The sequence below is a fragment of the Cucurbita maxima genome, unplaced genomic scaffold (genome assembly GCF_002738345.1).
Source record: "Cucurbita maxima cultivar Rimu unplaced genomic scaffold, Cmax_1.0 Cma_Scf00003, whole genome shotgun sequence".
NCBI lineage: Eukaryota > Viridiplantae > Streptophyta > Magnoliopsida > Cucurbitales > Cucurbitaceae > Cucurbita > Cucurbita maxima.
Window position 1 is genome coordinate 5,187,886 of NW_019272019.1, and position 24,566 is coordinate 5,212,451.

The 24,566-nt window shown below is 37.3% G+C and overlaps 3 protein-coding genes and 1 long non-coding RNA gene across 4 annotated transcripts; 1 reads left to right on the plus strand and 3 right to left on the minus strand.

Moving 5' to 3' along the window:
- The first annotated feature begins 170 nt into the window (after positions 1-170).
- LOC111476593 lies at positions 171-9,632 on the plus strand. Its single transcript, XM_023120314.1, has 10 exons — positions 171-1,717; positions 2,341-2,814; positions 2,920-3,221; positions 4,277-4,972; positions 5,058-5,336; positions 5,541-5,702; positions 5,812-6,750; positions 7,064-7,279; positions 8,299-8,559; positions 8,972-9,632. Exons 1-10 carry the CDS (start codon positions 382-384, stop codon positions 9,317-9,319), a joined length of 5,013 nt encoding a protein of 1,670 aa, XP_022976082.1. The 5' UTR covers positions 171-381; the 3' UTR covers positions 9,320-9,632.
- A 7-nt stretch (positions 9,633-9,639) lies between these two features.
- On the minus strand, positions 9,640-10,291 carry LOC111476685. The gene is made up of 2 exons (XR_002717152.1): positions 10,087-10,291; positions 9,640-9,998 (listed from the first exon to the last, which is right to left on the minus strand). It is a non-coding gene; the product is annotated as an uncharacterized LOC111476685 (long non-coding RNA).
- A 130-nt stretch (positions 10,292-10,421) lies between these two features.
- Positions 10,422-16,705, minus strand: LOC111476601 (probable sucrose-phosphate synthase 1). The gene is made up of 13 exons (XM_023120329.1): positions 16,251-16,705; positions 16,070-16,159; positions 15,395-15,636; positions 15,193-15,256; positions 14,283-14,981; positions 14,018-14,134; positions 13,783-13,914; positions 13,472-13,648; positions 13,124-13,177; positions 12,961-13,023; positions 11,894-12,844; positions 11,545-11,672; positions 10,422-10,950 (listed from the first exon to the last, which is right to left on the minus strand). The coding sequence occupies exons 1-13, from the start codon at positions 16,431-16,433 to the stop codon at positions 10,677-10,679; spliced, it is 3,174 nt and encodes a 1,057-aa protein (XP_022976097.1). The 5' UTR covers positions 16,434-16,705; the 3' UTR covers positions 10,422-10,676.
- A 1,383-nt stretch (positions 16,706-18,088) lies between these two features.
- Positions 18,089-23,777, minus strand: LOC111476623 (synaptotagmin-4). The gene is made up of 13 exons (XM_023120385.1): positions 23,347-23,777; positions 23,159-23,263; positions 22,977-23,027; positions 22,731-22,851; positions 22,473-22,600; positions 21,599-21,700; positions 21,425-21,499; positions 21,258-21,337; positions 20,843-20,993; positions 20,527-20,757; positions 19,559-19,858; positions 19,252-19,365; positions 18,089-18,443 (listed from the first exon to the last, which is right to left on the minus strand). The coding sequence occupies exons 1-13, from the start codon at positions 23,449-23,451 to the stop codon at positions 18,297-18,299; spliced, it is 1,710 nt and encodes a 569-aa protein (XP_022976153.1). The 5' UTR covers positions 23,452-23,777; the 3' UTR covers positions 18,089-18,296.
- Positions 23,778-24,566: the final 789 nt, after the last annotated feature.

Here is a 24,566-nt window from a genome sequence, read left to right on the forward strand (position 1 = left end):
AATATTATTTAAATATTTGGAAGTATATACGAATAAAATAAAATGAATTAGAAAGTTGAGAAATATTTTAACAGAATAAAGGGCAAAAAAGGAAATAAAGAAATATAGGAGGGGGAAAGGCGCAAGTTAGCTTATCATGCGCTTCTCATTGTCCAGGAGCTTCACTGGTCTTACCCTCCCACCACATATCACAAACTTTCTCTCTCTTTTTTTTATTTTTTATTTATTTTTTAATTTTTATTTTCTCTCTCTTTATTGTTGTTGTTGTTCTTCTTCTTCGTCTTCAATCTCTCCTACGTGAATTTTTGACAGAGAAAAAAAGAAAACGGCAAAAGTAAAGAGAAACCAAAACGAACGAACAAAGCGGTCCAAAGAGAAACAATGAAGCAGAGTATATCTGAGGCAGTAGCTTCATCATCCACCACGGGATTATCGGAGCAGTCGCAATCATCGTCGCTGTTGGAGAAGCCCCAATCGATATCGGCTGCAGCAGCGGCGGAGGATTTGGCCGTAGGGTCAAGGGACGGCGGCGGGGCGCAGGAAACGGTGACCGTCGATCGGCGGGGGGATTTCTCCGCGGTGTGTAGATGGACAGTACAAAATTTTCCGAGAATCAAGGCTAGGGCTCTATGGAGCAAGTACTTTGAGGTTGGAGGTTACGATTGCCGTCTGTTGATATATCCAAAGGGGGATTCTCAAGCTCTGCCGGGGTATATTTCAGTCTACCTTCAAATCGTGGACCCGCGCGGCACATCGTCTTCCAAATGGGATTGCTTTGCGAGCTATCGTTTGGCCATCGTCAACGTTCTCGATGATTCGAAGACCGTTCATCGGGATTCTTGGCACCGTTTCTCGAGCAAGAAGAAGTCACACGGTTGGTGCGATTTTACTCCCTCTTCCACCGTGTTTGATTCTAAGCTCGGCTATTTGTATAATAACGAGTCCATTATGATCACTGCTGATATTCTAATCCTCAACGAGTCTGTAAATTTTACCCGGGATAACAATGAGCCAGCCTCATCTATGATGGTGGCATCCTCCGTTGTTGCTTCCCCTGCGCCGGAGGTGCTCAGCGGCAAGTTCACCTGGAAAGTTCATAATTTTAGTTTGTTTAAAGAAATGATAAAAACACAGAAAATAATGAGCCCAGTGTTCCCAGCTGGAGAGTGTAATTTGAGGATTAGTGTCTATCAGAGCTCAGTTAATGGGACCGAGTATTTATCGATGTGTCTCGAGAGCAAGGATACCGAAAAAACAGTAATATTACCTGATAGGAGTTGTTGGTGTTTGTTTCGAATGTCCGTGTTGAACCAGAAGCCTGCTTTGAACCACATGCATCGAGACTCATATGGGAGATTTGCAGCTGATAATAAGAGTGGGGACAATACCAGTTTGGGGTGGAATGACTATATGAAGATGTCTGATTTTGTTGGGCAAGATTCTGGTTTTTTGGTTGAAGATACCGCTGTGTTTAGTACCTCTTTTCATGTGATCAAGGAGTTCAGTAGTTTTTCAAAGAATGGTGGATTAATTGGAGGGAGAAATGGGAGTGGAATTAGGAAATCAGATGGTCACATGGGCAAATTTACGTGGAGGATTGAGAACTTCATAAGGTTAAAGGACCTTTTGAAGAAGAGGAAGATTACTGGTCTTTGCATCAAGAGCAGGAGATTCCAGGTCGGGAATCGTGACTGTCGTCTCATTGTTTATCCTCGAGGTACTCCCAAACTTCTTCCTAGAAATTTCTGCTGCTTACATCAAACCAAAATTATATTAGTAAGAGGATGAGATATCCTACAAGAAAGAAAGAAAAACTCAAGCATTTAGAAAATTTTCCCACATATATAAATATATATACTGTATCTGTTAATTAAATATGATTCTGTGTCTAAGCACTTGTAGATTTCTTTGAACAATTTTGAACTTTGTTTGACATTCTAGCCTGCCGTGGCTGAGAAGTAGATAATTTATTTTATTCTTTATCATGGTTCATTCAGCTGAACTTATTTCAAGCACGTCTCGCTCAGTATGATTGGTCTACTCTGATTAAAAGAAAAATGTAGAGGCCTGGTGTCTGGTCTTAAGTACAAAACTTGTAAATGGATTATAGCTATCAAGTTATACACACTCCATAGCTTCTTGCTGGAAATGGTTTGATTTGAGATGATATTTGATTAGATCATGCTAGGCGTCTTTGACATCATTGTTATTCCTTCCATATTGGTGGAGTTGCATGTTTAGTTGATTAACAATTTTACAGGATGCATATATTGTAGTTTATTGTTAGACTTCGTTTTAGGACACGTTGATTAAATTGTCGTTTCTACTTGCTGTTATCAGGGCAGTCTCAGCCACCATGTCATCTTTCAGTCTTTCTTGAAGTTACGGATTCAAGAAATACTTCCAGTGATTGGAGTTGTTTTGTGAGTCATCGGTTGTCAGTTGTAAACCAGAAGATGGAAGAGAAATCTGTCACAAAGGAGTCTCAAAACCGGTACTCCAAAGCTGCAAAAGACTGGGGATGGCGTGAATTTGTCACACTTACCAGCCTCTTTGATCAGGATTCCGGGTTTCTTGTTCAGGATACTGTAATATTCTCAGCTGAGGTCCTTATATTAAAGGAAACATCTGTGATGCAGGATTTTATTGATCAAGACATGGAGTCAACTGGTTCCAGCTCTCTGATGGATAAGGCAGCAAAAAAAAGTTCATTCACATGGAAGGTGGAGAACTTTTTGTCCTTCAAGGAAATAATGGAGACTCGTAAAATCTTTAGTAAATTCTTTCAAGCTGGTGGATGTGAGCTCCGTATAGGTACGTCTTTTGCATCTTCCTTAATTAGGCGGTAGCCCTGCTGTTTGTATCTTTTTATAAAAATTGTCGTCACTTTGTATACTAAATTTCTTTCAAACATTTCAGGTGTCTATGAGTCCTTTGACACCATTTGCATCTATCTGGAGAGTGATCAGTCTGTTGGCAGTGATCCAGACAAAAACTTCTGGGTCAGATACAAAATGGCCGTGGTGAATCAAAAATATCCAGCAAAAACTGTGTGGAAGGAGTCTTCTATTTGTACAAAGACATGGAATAATTCTGTTTTGCAATTCATGAAGGTATCAGATTTGCTAGAGGCAGAAGCGGGGTTTCTTGTACGAGATACAGTTATTTTCGTATGTGAAATATTGGACTGTTGCCCTTGGTTTGAGTTTTCAGATCTTGAGGTCAGTGGACTTCTCCTTGGTTTTGTTTTTCTTTTTGTTCTTTTTTGTATGATACAAATATTTTCTTTTTTTATTCCAAAACTAAATTTTCATCAAGAAAAATGAAAAAATACAAAAGGGTATTCGATAAGATGGGTAGACAACTAAGCGAACTAACTATACAAAAATGGGTTCCAATCCAAGATAATAAGATATAAAATAAATATTTCATTGATGATATGATATATTACAAAAGAATAATCTATCCAAGAGGTCCTATCTAGAGTTACGAAAAAGCTCTTGAATTAACTTTAAGACCGTTGAGACTATAGCTTGAAGGTGGAGGTTAGTAGCTTTTGTTTCGTTTTTTTTTTGAAGTAATTGAACATCGTTTTATTGTATCCCTCATTTTTACTCTTATGCTTGCAGTTGTGCAAAATCTTTTCTTATAAAATTTTCATATGCACCAAGGCCTACAATATCAAGAGAGTTATATACTTGGGCTCAAATCTCTCTCTCTCTGTCTTTGTCCTTGCATTATTACTTTCTTGTCTTTGCCAGTAAGTGAAAGTTATTTGTCACTTGATTATTGATATGTTATTTTGTCTGTTTTTACTGTTGGTTTCTTCAAATTCCTTGATATTTAACCTTTGAATGTCGACATAAGATTTGTATTTTCACGGTTCAAGTGATTTTTTTATTAGTTTGACTTTTGAGATCTTGACTTTTGAATAGAATGGCTCGAGGAAGAAGACTATCTAAAGGAAGTCATAACGTCAAGTTTATTAAATGCCTAGAATCACAAATGGTATAGAAGCATATATTTTCTTTCTCCTGAGTTGTTCACACTTAAGCTATATGCTTATCAGTGTAAGTGTAGAACTCGTCAGGAATTGGAAGAAATTCATGGATACTTGTTTTTCTCTTGAGCTACAATTTTGGACTAAATTCTATCTATCATTTCTTATAGGTTGTTTAGAAATCAGTTATTCCAAAGTTAATGCTTTTGAACTCCCATATCTTTTACACAATGAGATGGTAATGTGATTGTTTTCAAGCGGTACCTTCCTTTTCAGGTTTTGGCTTCAGAAGATGATCAAGATGCTTTGACTACTGATCCGGACGAACTCATTGACTCAGAAGATAGTGAAGGAATAAGTGGTGATGAAGAAGACATATTTAGAAACCTTCTATCTACGGCTGGATTTCATCTAACATACGGAGATAATCCTTCACAACCACAGGTCACTTTGCGAGAAAAACTTTTAATGGATGCTGGTGCAATTGCAGGATTTCTTACTGGACTTCGTGTTTATCTTGATGATCCTGCTAAAGTTAAGCGCTTACTTCTTCCTACTAAGCTCTCTGGTTGCAACGATGGGAAGAAGGTCTCAAAGACAGATGAGTCGTCTCCCAGTTTAATGAATTTGTTAATGGGAGTCAAAGTTTTACAGCAGGCAATTATTGATTTATTGTTGGATATAATGGTCGAGTGTTGTCAACCTTCAGAAGCAAATTCAAAGCCTTCTGTTCCTAGCAGCGGTGCTACTTCCACACCACTGGAAGGTGAAATTGAAAATGGAGCGATAGAGGCTGCAGATTTTCCTCCATTTCAGAGATTGGATTCCGCTGATGAAAGTAGTAGTGCACCTGCTGTACAAAGCTCTGACATGATTAGAACTGATAGGCAGGGTAAGTCTCTACCTGATGAGCTACTACATCCACCTGAAACGTCTGCTGGGGTTTCAGAGAATGTTTTCCTTCGTACAAAGGTACATTTTAATGCTGCCTGCTTCAAGGGTGAATGACTTTCTTTTGTTCCTTGACATTCATTGGTAGAACAAATTGAATTTGCAGACCAAGTGGCCTGAGCAATCTGAGGAGCTTTTAGGATTGATTGTAAATTCACTGAGAGCCCTAGATGGGGCTATCCCCCGAGGATGTCCTGAGCCTAGAAGACGGCCTCAGTCCGCGCAAAAGATTGCTCTTGTGTTGGATAAAGCTCCCAGACATCTACAGTCTGACCTGGTTGCATTAGTACCTAAATTGGTTGAGCATTCAGAACATCCATTGGCTGCTGGTGTGCTTCTAGAACGGCTTCAACAGCCTGGTGCTGAGCCAGCACTGCAGATACCTGTAAGTGCAGTGTTATATATCCCTCCGTTCTACCCTTATTCGCTGAATTACCTTTGACCTTCCTGATTTGCTTTAAGGAAAAATTTACGTGTAATGCCTGTGCCCTATGGTTTATGCTGTGCTGAAATTTTAGTTTCTTTTAAAATTTGATTTTAGAATGCTTCTTCCTCTTGATTGGGACATTGTTTTTTCTTTTTCCTTTAGGTTTTTGGTGCTCTTAGTCAATTAGAGTGTGGAACTGAAGTTTGGGAACAGGTTCTATTTAAATCTATTGAGTTTTTAGCAGATTCAAATGATGAGCCTCTTGCTGCAGCTATAGATTTTGTTTTCAAAGCTGGAGCTCAGTGCCAACATCTCTCTGAAGCTGTATGTATCTGGAATGAATGGCCATTGCTCGTGTTTTCTGTAACCTTTGTACTCTATTACTATGTTTACTTTTCTGAGCACTGCAACCTTATTCTGCTTCATTCTATAGGTGAGATCCGTGCGTGGTAGGCTGAAGAATTTGGGCATGGAGGTTTCCCCATGTGTTCTTGATTTATTAAGTAAAACTGTACATAGCTGGGGTGATGTTTCTGATATTATACTCAGAGATATTGATTGTGATGATGATGCTGATGATTTCCGCTCAAAAATATCACGTGACCTTTTCTTATTTGGTGAACCTGGCCCTGCTTCAGAAAGTTTGCATCCGTTGGATGAACAAGATTTACATGCTGCTCGTCATTTTTCTGATATTTATATCTTATTTGAGATGTTATCAATACCTTGTCTTGCCGTTGAAGCATCACAGACATTTGAGAGAGCTGTAGCTCGTGGTGCCATCACAGCTAAATCTGTTGCCGTGGTGTTGGAAAAACGTCTTGCTCAAAATGCAAATAGCAATACTAGATTCGTAGCTGAAAGCTTCCAGCATGGAGATTCTGTAATAGATGGAGAAACTAGTGAGCAGATGAGAGTCCAGCGGGATGATTTTACTGCTATTGTTGGTCTTGCTGAAACATTAGCACTCTCTAGAGACCCTTGCGTTCGAGGATTTGTGAAAATGTTGTATCCATTATTGTTTAAGCGGTATGCAAGCGAGTCATATCGAGCCAGGATGCTAAAAAGATTGGTCGACCTTGTAACCAGTAGTACAGATAATAACCGTGAAGTAGATATGGATTTGGGAATTCTGGTTATGTTGATTGGTGAGGAACAGGAAATAATTAGACCTGTGCTAAATATGATGCGAGATGTTGCAGAACTAGCAAACGTTGACCGTGCTGCTCTCTGGCACCAGTTATGTGCTACTGAAGACGAAATCATCCGTATCCGTGAAGAAAGCAAAGTAGAAATTTCAAATATGATGAAAGAAAAAACTGTTCTGTTACAAAAACTGAGCGAATCTGAAGCCATGAACAATCGCCTGAAGGTATTTGATTCTGGCTTGTCCATGTGCATTTCTCATAAGTTAGAATCAGTTGCCTACGGAATATATATGTGTGTATATATATATATATATATATATATATATATATATATATACACATATATGGATGGTGAGATTTGATGAATCGTGTCAAAGAAAACAAGGTGAATTTAAAAACAAATTATTAAAGTTTAACATAAAAGTTACATGATTCTTGTAACTTCTTTTAAACACGAGATAGAAACAAAAAATGTTAAAGAAAGGCTTTTAGAATCGATTCATATCAAGATTGTTAATCTGACAAAAAAATTGACAGATTGAGATGAAGGCTGAGTTGGAGCGATTTTCTCGCGAGAAGAAGGAACTTTCTGAACAAGTACATGACATTGATTGTCAGCTTGAGTGGCTTCGCTCTGAGCGAGATGATGAGATTGTGAAGTTAACAACAGAGAAGAAAGTTCTCCATGAACGTCTACATGATGCTGAGAATCAAATTGCACAATTGAAATCTCGAAAACGGGATGAAATGAAGGTATTAATTGATACTTTAAGCTAATGATTAGTCAACTAATCACTATCCTTTTTCCATGAGCAGCAATTTGTTGTTTGGATCATACCTATCTGAATTTTTCTTTACGTATGCACACACACTCCATGAAGAATGGATAATAAATTGAACCGTAACCAAAAGACTAATAGAAAAACATTTGCTCAAGCCAGAAAGTTCTCTAAAGATTTTTGTTGACATCTACGTTTGATACTTATCAGTTGAAGGGAAATGATCTGCAAATAAGTTTCTGTATGAGATGTTCAAAGGGATTCTGTAAGCTGAATCCTATTCTAAATTATCTAACTTTATAGTTACTGCATATTGACTTGACTTCATGACTATTATTGTATCTGGTACGCAGCTTTTACTATTGAAAAGTTGAAATGTGACATTGATGCTGCATTATGTTTGAAACATTTCTTTTCCATGATATAGAATGCAAAATTTGGTTAACTGTGATATAACTGTAGGTGCCATTGACGCCATAAAGTGTTGTAACTATATTGTCTCCTATATAAATATATACTCATGGAAAGTGTTTTTAAGATCCTTGATACAAACAATCGGTTGAATGAATAGAAGTTTGATGTTGAAGTGTTAGTTTCCTAGTTTGGAGTTATAGAAAATGGTAAGTAATGGAAATGAGAAATCCAAGACTTCAATTGAATGAAATAGTTGTGAGGCTTCAAGGGAGAACATCAACGTACAACATCGAAAAAAAACGCTCCTCCCTCAAAAAAGGACCAATAGTGCTTTTGTGAGAGGGGCATCTATGCATGGCTAAAGGCCATAGAATTTGTTGCCTCATTCATCATTGATTGCTATTGCGATTTTACTGTTCTGGAAGAAATAAAAGGATTAAGTTTGCTATATGTCCACATCCTAGTGGAAGTGTAGCTGTTTTCTTTCATATAGTTGGTTCTTCCCTCGTATGATCACTTTAATCTTGTTAATGAAATCAATTCTTTTCCTGTTAATGACATCAATCTCTAATGTGGCAGAAAGTAGTGAAGGAAAAAAATGCACTTGCTGAAAGATTGAAGAGTGCTGAAGCTGCTCGAAAAAGATTTGATGAACAGCTGAAACGGCATGCAAATGAGAATATGACGAGGGAAGAAATCCGGAAGTCACTGGAAGATGAAGTTCGCAGGCTTACACAAACAGTTGGACAAACTGAAGGAGAAAAGAGGGAGAAGGAGGAGCAGATTGCTCGATGTGAAGCATATATTGATGGGATGGAAGCAAAATTGCAGGCCTGCCAGGTATTTTTTTTTCTTACTTCGACATGATAGTAATCTTTCTGTTAGATTTCTGTCAACTCATTTAAATTGTGTTGTGTCTAAGCCTACGGCTAGCAGATATTGTCCTCTTTGGAGTTTCCCTTTTGGGCTTCCCCTCAAGGTTTTTAAAACGCGTCTGCTAGGAAGTTCCACGTCCTTATAAAAAAAATGTTTCGTTCTCCTGCCCAACCGATTACTGTGATGGTTTGATAAGCATAACAATAGAAAAAATCTATTCAATGGTGAAGATGCTTATTCGTGATTTATTTTTGTGTTAATACATTATTCTATAGAATTTTAAAGAACTTGTTCATCTATCTCCCCAATGTGCCACCGTCAAACTGAACAACTCTATGCCCATGTTGGATTAATGCAACTTTTCCTTCTCTTGCAGCAATATATCCATTCGCTTGAAGCATCACTACAAGAGGAAATGTCGAGACATGCCCCTCTATATGGTGCTGGTTTGGAAGCACTGTCAATGAAGGAGCTCGAGACGTTATCTCGTATTCACGAAGAAGGGTTAAGGCAAATTCATACTCTTCAGCAGCGCAAAGGGAGTCCGGCTGGCAATCCTCTTGTGAGCCCCCATTCTCTCTCTCACGGTCACGGGTTGTACACTGCTGCACCTTCCCCCATGGCTGTAGGGAAGCCCTCTTCACGCATGCCCAATGGCTCGGGGATCCACAGCAATGGGCATGTGAATGGTGGTGCAGTTGGACCATGGTTCAACCATTCTTGATTGAACACTGGGTCAAAGCCACAATGGTAACATAACCATTGAAGCTATAAGATGGATAACATCACGAGAGAAGGATGTTAGTTTTTTGAGTTGGCACCATTTTGACTGTTTAGCGATTTGGAGATCGAATGAAATAGCAAATGGTTTCTGAATATAGGGTTCTCATAGTTGAGTTTGTGAGGATTCTGGTCGATTCCATTCGTAGTATCTTGCAGTTTACAAATGCCATTTATGTGTCATCTCTTTTCAAGTCATAAAGTTCATTATAGGGGAATAGGCCATCCCGGAAAAGCTCTGGTCATTTTTTTAACCATCTTCTCTGATTCAATTCCATTCATGGCTTTATTGAGGTAACCGATATCGACTAAATACACATGTTAATTGGCTGAATTAAGAGACATTTGTCTCGGTTAGTAACCAAGCATATTGTTCATTCGATATCTCGATATGAATATTGGATGTAAATAGGCTGTCTAGCGTGCTAGATTGTTGATCATATAATTGAACGTATAATTTAAATTAGAAAAAAAAAAAGTCGAGTTGGCAGATTATTCCGAGTTGAGAACGAACAAAGCAGAAGAATCCCTATAAATGGTAGATTTTTTTTCCCCTTAATGGAATCCCTTGAAATGGTTCCATCCTAAAATGCTGTAGATAATTCGTACATGTAGAGTGGGTTCTGTAGATAAACCAGAAGCTGTGTCAACAACCTCTGGAAATCTGATAACTCTGATGAGCATGCGGCCAATGAAATGACTGACACCGACCAGCCCGGTCTCATCTCCGAGATATCTGCTGCACTGGATGACCTCCATTGCAACATTGTGGAAGCTCATGCTTGGAGCCACAATGCTCGGTTGGCCTGCATTTCTAATATTTCGGATCAATCTACAGACAGTCCCATTGAGGATCCCCACCGGCTTGCCACCATTGAGCATCACTCCACCGTCCTCGGGGTGGCCAACGCCCCTCCGATCAACGGTTAAAAAGTTATTTTAAAAAAAACAAAAACAAAGCACACACTGGTTATCAAACAAGAGGTAAGAGAAAGTTATTAATAAATGGTGTCAAGAATAATGATATATATAACAATGTAGCAACCAACTGAAATTGCAAAAATTCATTCATGAATTATTCAAATCATAAAACATCATGGAAACATGTATAGTTTATCCACTCTCATCATAATGGAGTGAAGAATCTCCAAGAAGATCACAAATTCTGGAGAAAGTTATTAATTCAGCAACAAAAATATCCACGCAACAAGAGCTGCAGACACTGATCTAGTAGCAAAATAGTGTAGAAATTGTTTGGCACATACATTAAAAAACCAATAGTTGAGTTAGAACTTAACTTTCTAAGCCTCAAGAACGCCAAGCTTTCTCAACGCAGTTCCTATGTCAACAAGCCTGCACCCTTCTGCTTGGACGACATTTGGGCTGCTGAATGACACAACATGTTCCATAGGATAGCTTTTGCTGGCATGAAGCTTGCTAGCATTGCAACCGATCCCCTTTAATATCACCGTTTTGTGAATTCCACCAATCAATCCCTCATAATCTGTGTCCCCACCTTCTCCCACAAGCACCACCACTTTCGTCAAGTCCATTCCCCATCGAAGGTAGAGATATCTAGAAAGAGTGTAAAAGTTGTTAATGATCCCAAACATCAAATAATTTCATTTTCGCTTTAAAATAAATTTAGTCCTTAACCTTCTCAAATTATAAATTTATCTAGTAAAGTTTAAATTTTTTAAAATTTAAAGATCTATTAAACACAAAATTAAAAGTTTAAAGTTTTATCTATAGATCTATTAAATACAAAATCAAAAGTTCCATCGGACATAAAACTCAAATGTACCTATAATAGATCAAATAATTTTTTAATATTAAATATAAAATTGAACTAAATGGAGACACAAAATTAAAAGTTGAACTTATTATACACTCTTAAAAAAAATAAATAAAGACTAAACTTAAACATTCCTTATACATCAAAAGGTGTAATGTCGGGTACTTGTATGAGCTCGAGATAATCAAAGTTCTCATATTCCAGCTAACTTAAACATTCCTTATATAATGCTAGAAATACCAACAATGCTAGAAATACCAAGACACTGCATGGTGCTTCATTTACTTAGACGGTTCACAAGCATATCATATCATCGATAAAAAGAAACCGGAGAGAGGCAAAGGAAAGTTATACCCTCTCCCCTCAAGCCGTACCTCAGAGCTTGGGACCTTGAAGCCAACACAGGGATGACATTCAGCTTCCTTCCATTTTGACAATATAAAGCATGACATCGAAGAGCCTGGATTCTCATCAATTTCCGTAGCTCTTTGACTGGAGGAAGCTGTAATTACATTAATCATCATCAAAATAAATGTAAGCACTCCCCGTCTTCCAAACAGATAGTGCAAGAAAAAGGTACGAGAGTGCGGTTCGATTACAAGTGCATGCATATCGAAGAATCATAGAGATATGTTTCTTTTCAACAAATGTTTTCACGCGAAAGATACAAATTACACCCTATTTAGAAGGAAATGAGAAGGATAGAGAAAAACGTTAACATACCATTGACGGATCTCTTACTTCAAATGCAAAACAATGTGAAGTTGATCCTGACTCATCTTCCAAAACAATTTGGCCTTCCCCTTGCTTTTCATTGATGGAAGCAGCCCAACGAACCAATGTTTTTCTCAGACCTTCTCCACCCCAGCGGTAATCAATATGTGAATGATAATCCACATCAGTCACAAAGGGAAGCCCAGAAGGATCGTCATTGGAGTTCGAAGATGGATAATAGAGCTCACTTCCGCTGTTACATATGAAAGCATCGAAGTTTGAAGGGCTGAAACCTCCCAAAGTCATTTGAGAGTATACCTCATGTATGCTCAACGATGTCGATAATATGAAACCAATATACCCTGCATTCTTGTCCTTCCCTACTGCTTCTAAAACTGACAACATGATTTCAAGTGAATCAGAGAAAGAATCGGAATCCACAGCAACCACAAAGATGCCTTTTTTTCTTACTGCAGGAAATTTACTAGTTACAAGATTCTGGTCCACTTTATCAGTTGAGCCAACCTTTTGAATGCTACCTAGAAGAGCCTTTGACAACGCAAGAATAGCATTTTCTGACTTTGTTTTTGCATCAACAGCATTCTCCTCGAGATCTAGAACATTTTCCAATGTCGTACTCCCTTCATTCTTCTCGCAATCAAACGAAAACTTCAAGGTGAGAGATATATCCTGTATATCTCGCAAAGAATCCCCAGGTGAATCTGACCTCAAGTTTTCAAATCTGTCAGCATGTCCTTGCCATTGTGGCTGCCTTGGTTTGCAGCTGACTATTCGAGATAGATATGTTTTGCAATGCTCTGGCCAGGAGAAAAGGTGAATATTCTTTAGACCATTCTGCTTGCACCTTGCCCAGAGTTGCTTATCTGAAACAAGCTTTAAAAGAGCGTCCGAAATGGACTTCTGATCATGAGGGTCAACCAGCAGACCATTATCAAGAACCTGTTGGAAGTTTATGTACAATATTAAATAGCGAGTATGGAAGCTCAACTTGCAGCAAATTCTGACCAGATCAGGAACTTTTAACCATTACAAAGTCACCAGCAAAATTAACACACCCGAAGAATATCAACAGGACCGCCATTTTTCGTAGCAACAGTCGGCAAGCCATGAGCTGCTGCCTATTTGGGAGGGAAAAAAGAGAGACAAGAAAATAATGTTTTGACTTTTTTTCCCCAATAATCACACATTTGAAAGAACAAGGCAAGTGAAGGCAACCACCTCAATCAAAGTAAGTCCAAATGGCTCAATGAATGCGGGATTGATAAAAACACCCTGTAAAAAGAGAGGAAATATGTTGATCGAGATATCTTAATAAAAATAAAAAAAGCTTAATGCATTGAAGTCCTCATTCGTGGTCTCTTCTTGGTTGTGAGTGTGCGTATGAGTGAGCGAGAGAGAGAGATTTCTTCATTCAACTTCATCTAAAATGTGATGTGTGGTTAAAAGAAGGCACAAAGGAAATGATGCTAACATTAATTGTATTTATGTGATTTTTTTCATATCATATTCTTGAAATAAAAGGTTAAAAGTTAACCTTCCAAATAAAGATGATTACTAAAAGTATACCTTGGTTTTTGCTGCTAGTCGATAAATGTTGGGAACGTCATGCTGCTTGTGATGTTTAGGGTACGCCACTTGACCGTACAAGTCATATTTGTCAATTAGTTTAATAATTGATAGAAGAACTGATGCATTTGTGGCAGACATTTCGTCAATATTGTCACGGTTTCCCATTATTACTGTCTGTAACAGGAAAAGAAAATTAAACTACAATCTTAGGACTTAATCTAATCAAGCCAAACACATACAAGACTTCAAAAGCATACGGAAATTGATTAAAATGTATGCAATTATCAGACTCAAAGGTGTGAGAATACCAGGTTTGCAAACTCCCTCAGTGGACGGCATTCTCCAAATGCTTTGACTAGAGTAGTGATATTCTTCTTTGGGTCTGGCCTTGCAAGTGCAAGTATCATTGGCTTCCGTGGATTAGAAAAGAATCGCATAATCTTGCATTCAAGTCCCCAAGATTACCATTGTTAACAATTCTACACAGTTCATTCACTAGCAAAGTATGACATAAAGAAGAATTGATGAGAGACGAAGTAAAACCTCAGCCAAAATTGGTGGGTCTGAAGAAGCACGACCATCACCATTCTTCTCAACTTCTCCATCCATATCAGCATCTGGTAGAATAACATGATGAAACTCCATTCCAGGAGGAATTACCTGATCATTATGGCGGCAATTAGTACATAAGAATTGCACATTAGTATTAAGATACAATAAGACAAGGGAACTATGAAAATCATTCCTTCAGAAGCAGAAAGATTCAGATGTTGATTAAGAATCTCAAGATAAACATTTTATTACTCACAACCATACGAGGCATAAACCTGCCATAACAGCTGACTCCTCTTTTTATTCTTGCTCGCAGCTTCCGCTCTATTACTGGATCAAAACCATCATACAGACGCCATTGCTCTTCAATCTCCTGCCTGGTGCTAGTTATAATGATTTCGGAAGCATCAAGACACAGCTCCTCTGCCTCTATCCTCCGCATTATGTTGTAAGTTTCATTTATTTCTTCCCTCGTTTGACGCCCTTGTTTTAGAAGTTGTTCTAGCTTATCCCGCCCAAGTGAGTGACCAGTAAATAGCAATGGAACGTTTAAAGCCCCAGATATAAGAGCTGCGGAGTCACCTGCATCTGCATAATGTCCATGTATAGCCACAGGCCAAACTAATTGCCCACCTCCAATTTGCTCACCAAGAACTTTGGACATCTGGATAATATGGCTAAGAGCACCATCAACAAATTCTGGAATATGAGGCCAAAGAAGTTCTTTTGGAATATACTTGTCCCTTGGCCCAAATGGGACACGGATAATATAAGCCCCACTACTCTCCCCACGCTCATCTTCGGAACTATCATATTTCCTTGAATTAAGCATCTCTGTTGGCTCACCATAACTCCAATCCACATCAGGAGCTGAAACTTGTCTAGTCAGCAAATCAACCCTATATACTCCTGGCATTGTCCCCAAGGCTCTAGCAAGTTCTACAACGTATTTCACCTGATTATAGAAGAACAAAAATGATTGTCGCAGAAAAATGATTACAACACATGAATCTTGACAGCAGGGTTCATGAGAACATACATCACTAACAAGGAGTGTTATCCTTATATCCAGTTCGTTTTATAATTCTAAATGACAATTTTCTGCATACGATGGCAAAAAGGAGTACATGGAAAATCGTTTGTACAATACAATGAAACAAAATTACCTGGCCACCAGTATCAGAATCACGTCCAAGTTCCATGTTTTCACCACGGATCAAGCCATGAAGGCTGCATGAAAAGTGCTTGTTAAAAAGAGCTAAATTTTCACCGAAGTTAGACATATAATGATGCAACATTCTTTTACTCCCTACTCTGTTTCCTGATAATTTCAGAGCAAAGGGGAAAAAAGGAGGCTTAGATTCATGCCTTATTAAAACAATATATAGTTTCTTATCCTTGTGTTGACTAGCCCAGCTTTCCATTGTGTCAACAGAACCAACTCTAGGTACTTTTTCTCCGATGCTATCATTGTGCATTGAGACATCGCTGGGCACATCTCCTTTCTCTCCTTCTGATAATTCTTCTGACATCAAAGCAGTAACCTCTCTTCGTCCTCTTTCATGTTCAAGACGACGTTTAGCAAGACGATATGCTTCTTCTCCTTCAAGCTGGCAAATTAAAAGGCAAATAAATGGGATTGAATTTCATATGAATCTACCATTAATGGTGAGATATTGTTTCTAAGAATCAATTCTCCAACATGCCCTAATTTCTAAGAATCGTTGAGGTTTAGAAACTCTGTTTCATAATTTCCCAACATAACTAACGCAAAAGCATATTCTTACTTCGCTTTGAAAAAAAGAATCAACCACAGCAAAATACTAGTCATGAACAAAAATTTCACTGCACAAATATTCATTCGATCATATGAAACGAGTCATCAGACCGACAGTGCTCTCGAAGCAACATGAAAGTCGCTATGCATCTGAATTAACTAGGAAACGAATTCACAGAGTACATAAATCGTGCATATCATACTCGAACATATTGTAAAATTACAAACGACAAAGTATATACGAAGAAGAGACAGAGAAAACTGACCTGCTTCTTCTTTCGCGCCAAATTCCAAATCCTCCAACACATGTTCTCCAGCCTCGTGTTCCTCTCCTGCGGGCTCCTTGTAGACGCAGCCTAAATCAACGAGAAGAAAATATTTCATTGAAAAACCTCCTCACACTCCCATAAACGAACAAAAATGAGAACAATAATCAAAGTGGCGTACTCGAATCCAAGAGCGATAGAGATCGGTTTCATCGAAGCCAGTGATGACCTCCTCAACGAAGTAACGAGTAGGACTGAAGTGTCCTCTCTCCCTCAGCAGAAGCGAGGCCTTAGCATCATCAAGTCCAGGCCCAACGTCAAGTATCGCCTCCAAGTAACTGTTCACCCAATCATTTCCCGCCATTACCACCGCGCTCTAGAGCTCTCCAGAACACAGAAAAACAACAATCCACCAACGAAAAACTATATAGAGGAAGTCGCAGTGGACTACGCAGGTGCATTGCAGTGCATAAAACAAAAGAGAAACAAATATTCCGCAACTGTCACGATGAATATGATTCCAGTTCCGATTCTGATTCCCGCCGTAACCACCATCGGAGCGCCACCGTAGCATGAATGTAGAAAGAAATTGACGACAAGGACAGAGAATTTCGCAATAGTGGCGAGGCGTATGGAGAGCCGTCAGGAAGAAGTTGGCGATCAGTTTCATATTCTTTTTCTTCTTCCTCTCTACAATATCCAATCCGTTAAATTTTAGTTCTCTAATTTATTTATTTTTTTTTTATTTTTTTTTTTTTTTTGTGCACAATTTTTTTTTAAACCATATTTCTAAATTTAATTTAAGAAATTAATTAAATGATTTAAAATATTTTTAATATGTCGAAATTAGTATCAAATATTTTAGAGGAATATTAATATGTTCTGACCTAAATTTTAAAGAAATAAATATTAATTTTAAAATTGTCTTATGACAAATTTTGTTAGAGAAATTACATAAAAAAAGGATATATTTGTAAATACAAATATATATATATATTCTATCGAAATAGCAAGAAAATTATCGAGTAATATTTTCTAAATAAGTAGAGAAAAATAAATTTATGAAAAAGGCTCAAACTTAGTAAACAATAGCTATTGTTTATTTGATTATCACAATTTTTTCTAATTTACTTAAATTATTATATTTAATTTATAAACGAAATAAATAATTTATAATATATATTAAAAAGAAAAGAATATTATAGATAATATTATAAAATATAATGAATTTTTAGTTTCTTGGTTTAAATGACCAAAATGTGCATACTTTCTTATAATACTTTTTCACTTTATTTTAAAAAGGGTTGGGGAAAAGATTCGTTTAATTAGTTTGGTAATTGAAAAGGACAATAATTGAAATTAAAATGTTTAAAAACATGAAATAGATTTTTTTTTTAAAAAAATCTTATTAGTATCCGATTCTTCACCCCCATTTGGTTTGATAAATTACAATCTCCCAACATAAGGGGACCTCCCAATATCATTTATTTCACTATTTATAAATTTAGTCCATAATCATTCTTTTAATCTCAAAATTTTAAGAAAAATTTAATTACATGCCTCGAGATATTAACTTCTTTGAGTATGCCACACTCAACTATTCAAAAAAAAAAAAAAAAAAAAAAAAAAAAAAAAAAAAAAAAAAAAAAAAACGCTCAANTCATGCACTCACTCAATAGAAATACCTGCTTTTAGAATAAAGATATGGGTATCTTTTTTTCGTCTACTTCAATTTTTATGAGAATTCTGTGAGCATATTAATTGCAGCTCGTAACTTAGAAGAGATATCTAATAGCAAAGGAAAATCGTGATCGGTAGCTAAAAATGCTAAAGAGTTTTGATACTTAGCATTTAGCAATCTTACGAGTTTGACTATTAAAATTTTTAATACCGGAATTGGTTTTCCAATTCTATCCTGAACCGAGAGTTCTCGAACACGTTTAGCAACAACTTAACTATGAGCTATTTTAGTGTTTGACCCTAAAACTAAAGTACAGAACAAATAAAAGAATGAAATAATGACACAAAATATGAAGGCTAATCTATTTAGGCACAGCCCACAAAAGAATTTGGGTTTTGATGAGAAGAGATGAATGCCCCCACCCACCCCTGACTTCGTATTTCAACCACTTTAATTAAAATTTAAATTTAAGTACCTAAGTATGTTGACGACGAGGCGCTGCAGCTTCTGGCTCATCGATCAATAATGAGGAGATTTTCTTATTTATCAATTGTCTCGGAATAGTGGCTGAGCTGCCCACTTGAGATTCAGATAAATCCGCCCTGATTTTGCTCCTTCCAGTGGATAACAGTCCTGAATTTCCCCTTCCAATATCGCTCTTGTCAGTGTCATTACGACCCTCCCCAGTTTATCCTGTATGTTATAAACATTAAACCAGTGTTTGATGATCAAATAGAGCCATTAACTTAAGTTCTTTAAGTTTTTAGATTGATAACCCAAGCAAGAGACTGATATGATGATGTTTATTTGATATTAAAAGTCTATTCGATTTAGTTGTAATATAATATGTACCAGAACTAAAGGTGCAATTGCAATATCATTTTTCAATCGATACTAATAATTAGTGTGAGATCCCACATCGGTTGGAGAAGGGAACGAAACATTCTTTATAAGGGTGTGGAAACCTCTCCCTATCATATGTATTTTAAAAAGCTCAAAAAATATAATATCTGCTAGTAGTGGACTTGGACCGTTACGATTAGAAAATACGTCTAATCATTTGAAAATAAAAAATTCAAACTATATGGCTAAGCTTTTTATGGGTGAGAAAAAAAATATATTCCTCTCTCCCCTTCTCTTCTAGCTATCAAAAGGTGCTGAGTGGCAAGAATTAGTGTTAAGAATCACGACTCTCCATAATGGTACGATATTGTCCACTTTGAGCATAAACTCTTGTGGCTTTGCTTTGGGCTTCCCCAAAATGCCTCATACTAATAGAGAGATATTCCTTACTCATGATCATTTCCTAAATTAGTCAATATTAGTAATCCGTCCCAACCATCATCAATAGTAAATTGTAAATTGTAAATTGTTAAGAGGTAATAATGAGTAGGTAAATATTTTCTTTCTTTCATAGTTTGCATGCTGGGTTTTACAAATCAAACTAATATTGCACATCTGTAATTAATGCTGTAAAATTGATTGAGATGGAGAAGATTACCTTTCCAAAAGTGTCATGATCCCAGAGCTCTACCATTAGCATGTCGTGTAATGCATCCTCCACCAGAAAGTCAAACGTTTGATTCCAGACAGGATTCAGGGTATCATGGACAACCTTGTGAAATCATCCAATGTGATTTTAGAGTTCATTCTTGTTAACATATCATTAAGGAAATAGTAATAATGATGATCATTAACAAACAGCTTGAAGGATCATCAACAACAAGAGAAATTTGAAACGAATGATTAGTATGAAGATGAAATCAAAGAATGTTGTGAAAGAACAAGCTGCAAACTGAGAATCTCACCCTCGTTTTAACCTTGGTCTCGGATTTCTTCATAATCAGTACGACATAAGGGTCGGCTTTTCCCATGTAATCTACAGCAGGCAAATCTTCAGCAGCTATTACTGTCACAGATAGCACTCCTCTTACAATCGTATCCCTCTTCTTTGGGGAGCTTGGTTTTCTAGAACCTGCATCGTCTGAGCCAGTTGGAGCCGTCTTTAGAACCTTCTCCACTGAGGTCAATGCATAATCTGGGTTAAATGGGTTTTTATGGCGGCCCTGATCAGTGCCGAAAGGATAGTAAAGAAGCTCCAAATGCACCTGTGTACACGCATTAAAAGTTGAGTAGATTATGGTGTGGATCGTTGGGAATGAGTCCAACGTTAGCTAATTTAGGGAATGATCAGAGGTTTATAAGGAATACATCTTCATTGGTATGAAGTTTTTTGGGAAAGGCCAAAGCAAAGTCATGAGAGCTTATGCTCAAAATGGACAATATCATACCATTGTGGAGATCCATGATTCCTAATATGATATCAGAGCCATGCTCTTAACTTAGTCATGTCAATAGAATACTCAAATGTCGAACAAAGAAGTTGAGAGCCTCGAAAGTGTAGTCAAAAGTGACTCAAGTGTCGAATAGAGGTTGTACTTTGTTTGAGTACTCTAGAGAAAAGAGTCGAGTCTTGATTAAGAGAAGGCTGTTCGAGGGCTCCATAGGACTCAAGGAAGGCTCTATATTGTACTTTGTTCGAAGGGAGGATGGTTGTAGATTGTTGGGAAGGAGTCCCACATTAACTAATTTAGGGAATGATTATGCGTAAAGAATACATCCTCATTAGTATGAGGCCTTTTGGAAAAGCTCACAGCAAAACTACGAGAGCTTCAATATCATACCATTTTGGAGATCCGTGATTCCTAACGGATTAATCCATTTAATACATCAAATTAAGCTGGAAAGTGAAAACTCGATATCATGGAGTTCTGACCTGACCCCTGTTTTTGTTATCTCTTTGGATGTCCAAATCTTTGAGCAGCTTCAACCAAACATCCTTCACTTTACCAGGCTCGAGATCCTTCAATGCTACTTGAGCGCAGCCAATAAGTTCAGATGCCTGAACTCCCTCGTCGTCAAAAACTCTTATAGTCAAGTGCTGAGTAGATGCATCTTCAACAACGAAATCAAAGTGCTCATTCCATATTGGATTCAATTGATTATTCTGACCGGACATAACAAAAGAAAAACTCGTTTCAGTTCAGCCATCAAAGACCAAAAACAAAATGAACAGAAAAACTTTGGCTTACAATGGTTTTACTTGTTTTCATTCGATCTTTCAATGGCCGTACAAACAGCACAGCATAAGGATCCGACTTTCCTATAATGTCTTTATTGGTTAATTCCTTTGCCTGCACGAGCTTCACTTCTAATGTTCCAACAGGCTTTACCTCTAAGTCGCTATAAATAATAAAAGGAAGCAACATATATGAGCATGACATTGTCAAAAGTTAATCGCAGAAATGATGTATCTCTATAATGGTATAATATTGTCCACTTCGAATATAAGCTCTCGTGGCTTTGCTTTTGATTTCTCCAAAAAGCCTCGTACCAATGGAGATGTATTCCTTACTTATAAACTCATGATTATTCCCTTAGTTTAATTAGCTAACGTAGGACTCCCTCCCAACAATCCTCAACACAACAAATGGTTACTTAAAATACCTATAATCTCCTGCTATAATGGGCACAATCATCCGAACCGGCCACATTATGGTACCTTCGATAGCATCTCGGATTGTTTCCTGGAATAGAAAAGTCCATCAGTTTGGCTTATACTGCAGAAATTTGTTGCCAACAAGAGCCAGAAAGATCAAACAAGTTTGATTTACCTCAATAGCATCAGAAACCCCAGGAATAGATGATATGTCTCCACCAACAATCTTAAGCTTAAAATCAAGATTTTTCTGCCAGAAGGAACATGAATAGTTTTGATGCATTAGTCTCGAGTACATTATACACAAGTCTCTTCAGAAATATATAGTGTTCTTCCTCTCTTAATTTACCTTTTTCCTTAGAGAATAACACAATGCTCCAAAGCAAGGAAACTCATCAACCAATGGCTTGAATATTAATCTGAAAAGCCCTGTGAATGCAACATCTTTTACCTAAATAAATAAGTCAGGAAATAAGAGAGGAGATTGGTGAGGGAGAAGAAGCTATATAACTACTTTAGTAAAGAATGGAGAATTTATTATGATTTGATACTGCAAAAGCCTAAGTTCATCGCTAGCAAATATTATCTACTTTAAGCTTTTCCTTTCGGACTTCCCCTCAAGGTTTTAAAACACGTCTACTAGGGATAAATTTTCACACTCTTATAAATAATGCTTTGTTCTCCTCCCCAACTGACATGGGATCTCACAATCCACCCCCTTTGAGGCCCAGCGTCCTTACTGACACACCACCTCGTGTCCCCCCCTTTGGGGCTCAGCCTCCTTGCTGCACATCGTCTGGTGTCTGCCTCTGATACCATTTGCAACAGCCCAAGCCCAATAAGGCTTTAAAACACGTCTAATAGGGAGAAGTTTTCACACCCTTATAAAGAATATTTTGTTCTCCTCCTCAACCGACGTGGGATCTCACAATCCACCCCCTTCGAGGCCCAGCGTCCTTACTGACACACCACCTCGTGTCCCCCCCTTCGGGGCTCAGCCTCCTTGCTGCACATCGTCTGGTGTCTGCCTCTGGTACCATTTGTAACAGCCCAAGCCCAATATTGTCCTCTTTGGGCTTTCCCTTTTGGGCTTCCCTTCAAAGTTTTAAAACGTGTTTCCTAGGGAGAGGTTTCCACACGTTTATAAAGAATGTTTCGTTCTCCTCTCTACCGATGTGTACTAAACTAATTTTCACGATCAGAAATAGGAAACTCCTTATTACCTGTACTGGTAAAGAAACGCCGAGTTTAGTTTTGATGTCAAGAACAATGTTTGGATTACCATCCCACTGCATCTCCAACTCCAAAGTTATTCCATTAGGTTCTAGCTCGTCTTCAAGCACAGCAATTCCTACAGACCAGAACGCCTATCTTGCATTGGTACGAGTGAATTCACATTGTTTTGATTTAGAAGGTCGTGATAACTTGTATTGAATCTGGTCTATGGCTGCAAATATTTGATAATTAAACCAACTTAATACCTGTAAAATGTGGGGCGACAGTGCCAAGGGTCAACTTTGAGAACTTCAAAGAAGATAGTACAGCCGGTCGAAATTGTTCGAGAACCGGCTCCACATTGCTCCTTATCAGCTCCGATGCTGCCTACATAAATCGCCATTCCATAGAAAGCCAGAACATAATAACAAAAGAAAAATAACGAATCGACTCCAGGATCACAAGTATATTCTAAGGAGTTAGGGCAGCAAAGAAGTGCAGATTTCGATTACCTCGTCAACATATGGCCAGATTTTATCTAGCTGATGATTGAGCCAATTTAACTGCAAATTACAAAGAAATTATAACTCCAAATCTTGAAGTTAATCTATCTCCAGTACATCCAGACACTAGCATCGAATGAGATCTTCTAATTAATCAAGGAAAAAAAAAGGAAAAAGAAAAACGATCCAACCTTTTGTCGCTGCGTAAATACAACCCACGACGGATAAAACTCCTTGGGGAGAATTTTTCTCGAATCCTGTGCCGTCATCCTTGCAAATGCTGCAATAGTCTTAGCCTAAAACGCGAAAAGGTATAAGAACAGAGCATTGCATCGAACCAAGGGCAAAGCGGAACAAAGAATATGCAAAAGAGAGATACCAAATCGGAGCGATGCTTGGCGCGTATATTCCCGACGCGAGCAAGAGCGATAATCAGTAAGACTCCGACAACAACGCCGAGGAAGATACCAGAAAAGAACGACATGAGGGAAGATTCGGAGAGAGACCTGAGAAAACCAAAGGCAAACGAAACAGAGGAAGAAGAAGGAAGCTAACAGCCAAGCTGTGCGGCGGCGAATGTCATCTCCGGAAGGAAAGGCAATGAAGAAATGGCGGACGAGAAGAACGTGGGAGTGATGATTTGTTCCATAATCGAAGAAGAAGAAGAAGAATTGGTTCTTTTCTTTGATTTGGCGTCTCTTTTCGTTTGAGCCTTTGTGGTACTTGGTTTCCCGTTAACGGTTGCGTTTTTATGCCACGTGGACTCGCCTAATGGTTTCCAGCTTCTTCGGAGTCCATGTCGTCTTTTTCCTTTTTTTTTTTTCTTTTTTAAATTTGAGATAATTAACTAAAATAATATATATATTATTTATTTATTGAATGTTCAATTTAAACCTCCAACCTATTAATTTAGGTATATACCTAAACCTAAGTTCAAATAAGTTAGTTTTATGCAAATAAATAAATAAATAAAATATATATATAAATTAAGACGGAACCAGACTAGTCACACAGGAAAATTCTGCCTCGTTCCTTCTCGACGAGTTAAATAAATATCTATAAAGGTAAGTATAACTAAATGTTAATAGATCAAATTTTCCGTTTCTAAATTTTGTATTTAAAAATACTTATTTCAAAAATACCAATGAATTTTAAAATATAATCTATGAAATGTCTATAGATGATTTTTGTCTATGTATTGATGATAAAAAAAATTTAAAACTTTTTTTATAGAGGTTAAGGGTGTTCTATGTTTAAAATTTGATGTGTATTTTTTTAAAACTTAAAATTACCCGTAAACATTTTTTGAATTTTTTAAAAATAAAGTATTAATAATTTTCCTCCAAAACTATGAAAAAATATTTCGAGAATCTTTTGAATGTTTAAAGGCATTATTAAAAGTTTTAAAAGTTTATAGGCGGTTTTAAAACCACGTTGAGGGGCATTTTTATTAATTTAACTAAAATTCTCCAATTTTAATAAGGGTATTATTGAAAATTTTAAAAATTAATGATATTTTTTTAAAGATAAAATATAAAATCTAAGGAAAAATTAATTAATTTATCCGAAAATTAATTAATCATTGCGAATATTTATTAA

Coding starts and splice junctions, on each gene's coding strand:
- LOC111476593 (XM_023120314.1), top strand. CDS start 382: ATGAAGCAGAGTATATCTGAGGCAGTAGCTTCATCATCCACCACGGGA. Junction 3,222..4,276: donor TTGAGTTTTCAGATCTTGAG/GTCAGTGGACTT, acceptor CTTCCTTTTCAG/GTTTTGGCTTCAGAAGATGA. Junction 5,703..5,811: donor GCCAACATCTCTCTGAAGCT/GTATGTATCTGG, acceptor TTCATTCTATAG/GTGAGATCCGTGCGTGGTAG.
- LOC111476601 (XM_023120329.1), bottom strand. CDS start 16,433: ATGGCGGGAAATGATTGGGTGAACAGTTACTTGGAGGCGATACTTGAC. Junction 13,649..13,782: donor TGAGGGAGTTTGCAAACCTG/GTATTCTCACAC, acceptor TTCCTGTTACAG/ACAGTAATAATGGGAAACCG. Junction 13,178..13,471: donor GACTAGCAGCAAAAACCAAG/GTATACTTTTAG, acceptor CTCTTTTTACAG/GGTGTTTTTATCAATCCCGC.
- LOC111476623 (XM_023120385.1), bottom strand. CDS start 23,451: ATGTCGTTCTTTTCTGGTATCTTCCTCGGCGTTGTTGTCGGAGTCTTA. Junction 21,338..21,424: donor GGGTTTCTGATGCTATTGAG/GTAAATCAAACT, acceptor TTTCTATTCCAG/GAAACAATCCGAGATGCTAT. Junction 18,444..19,251: donor ATCATGACACTTTTGGAAAG/GTAATCTTCTCC, acceptor TATAACATACAG/GATAAACTGGGGAGGGTCGT.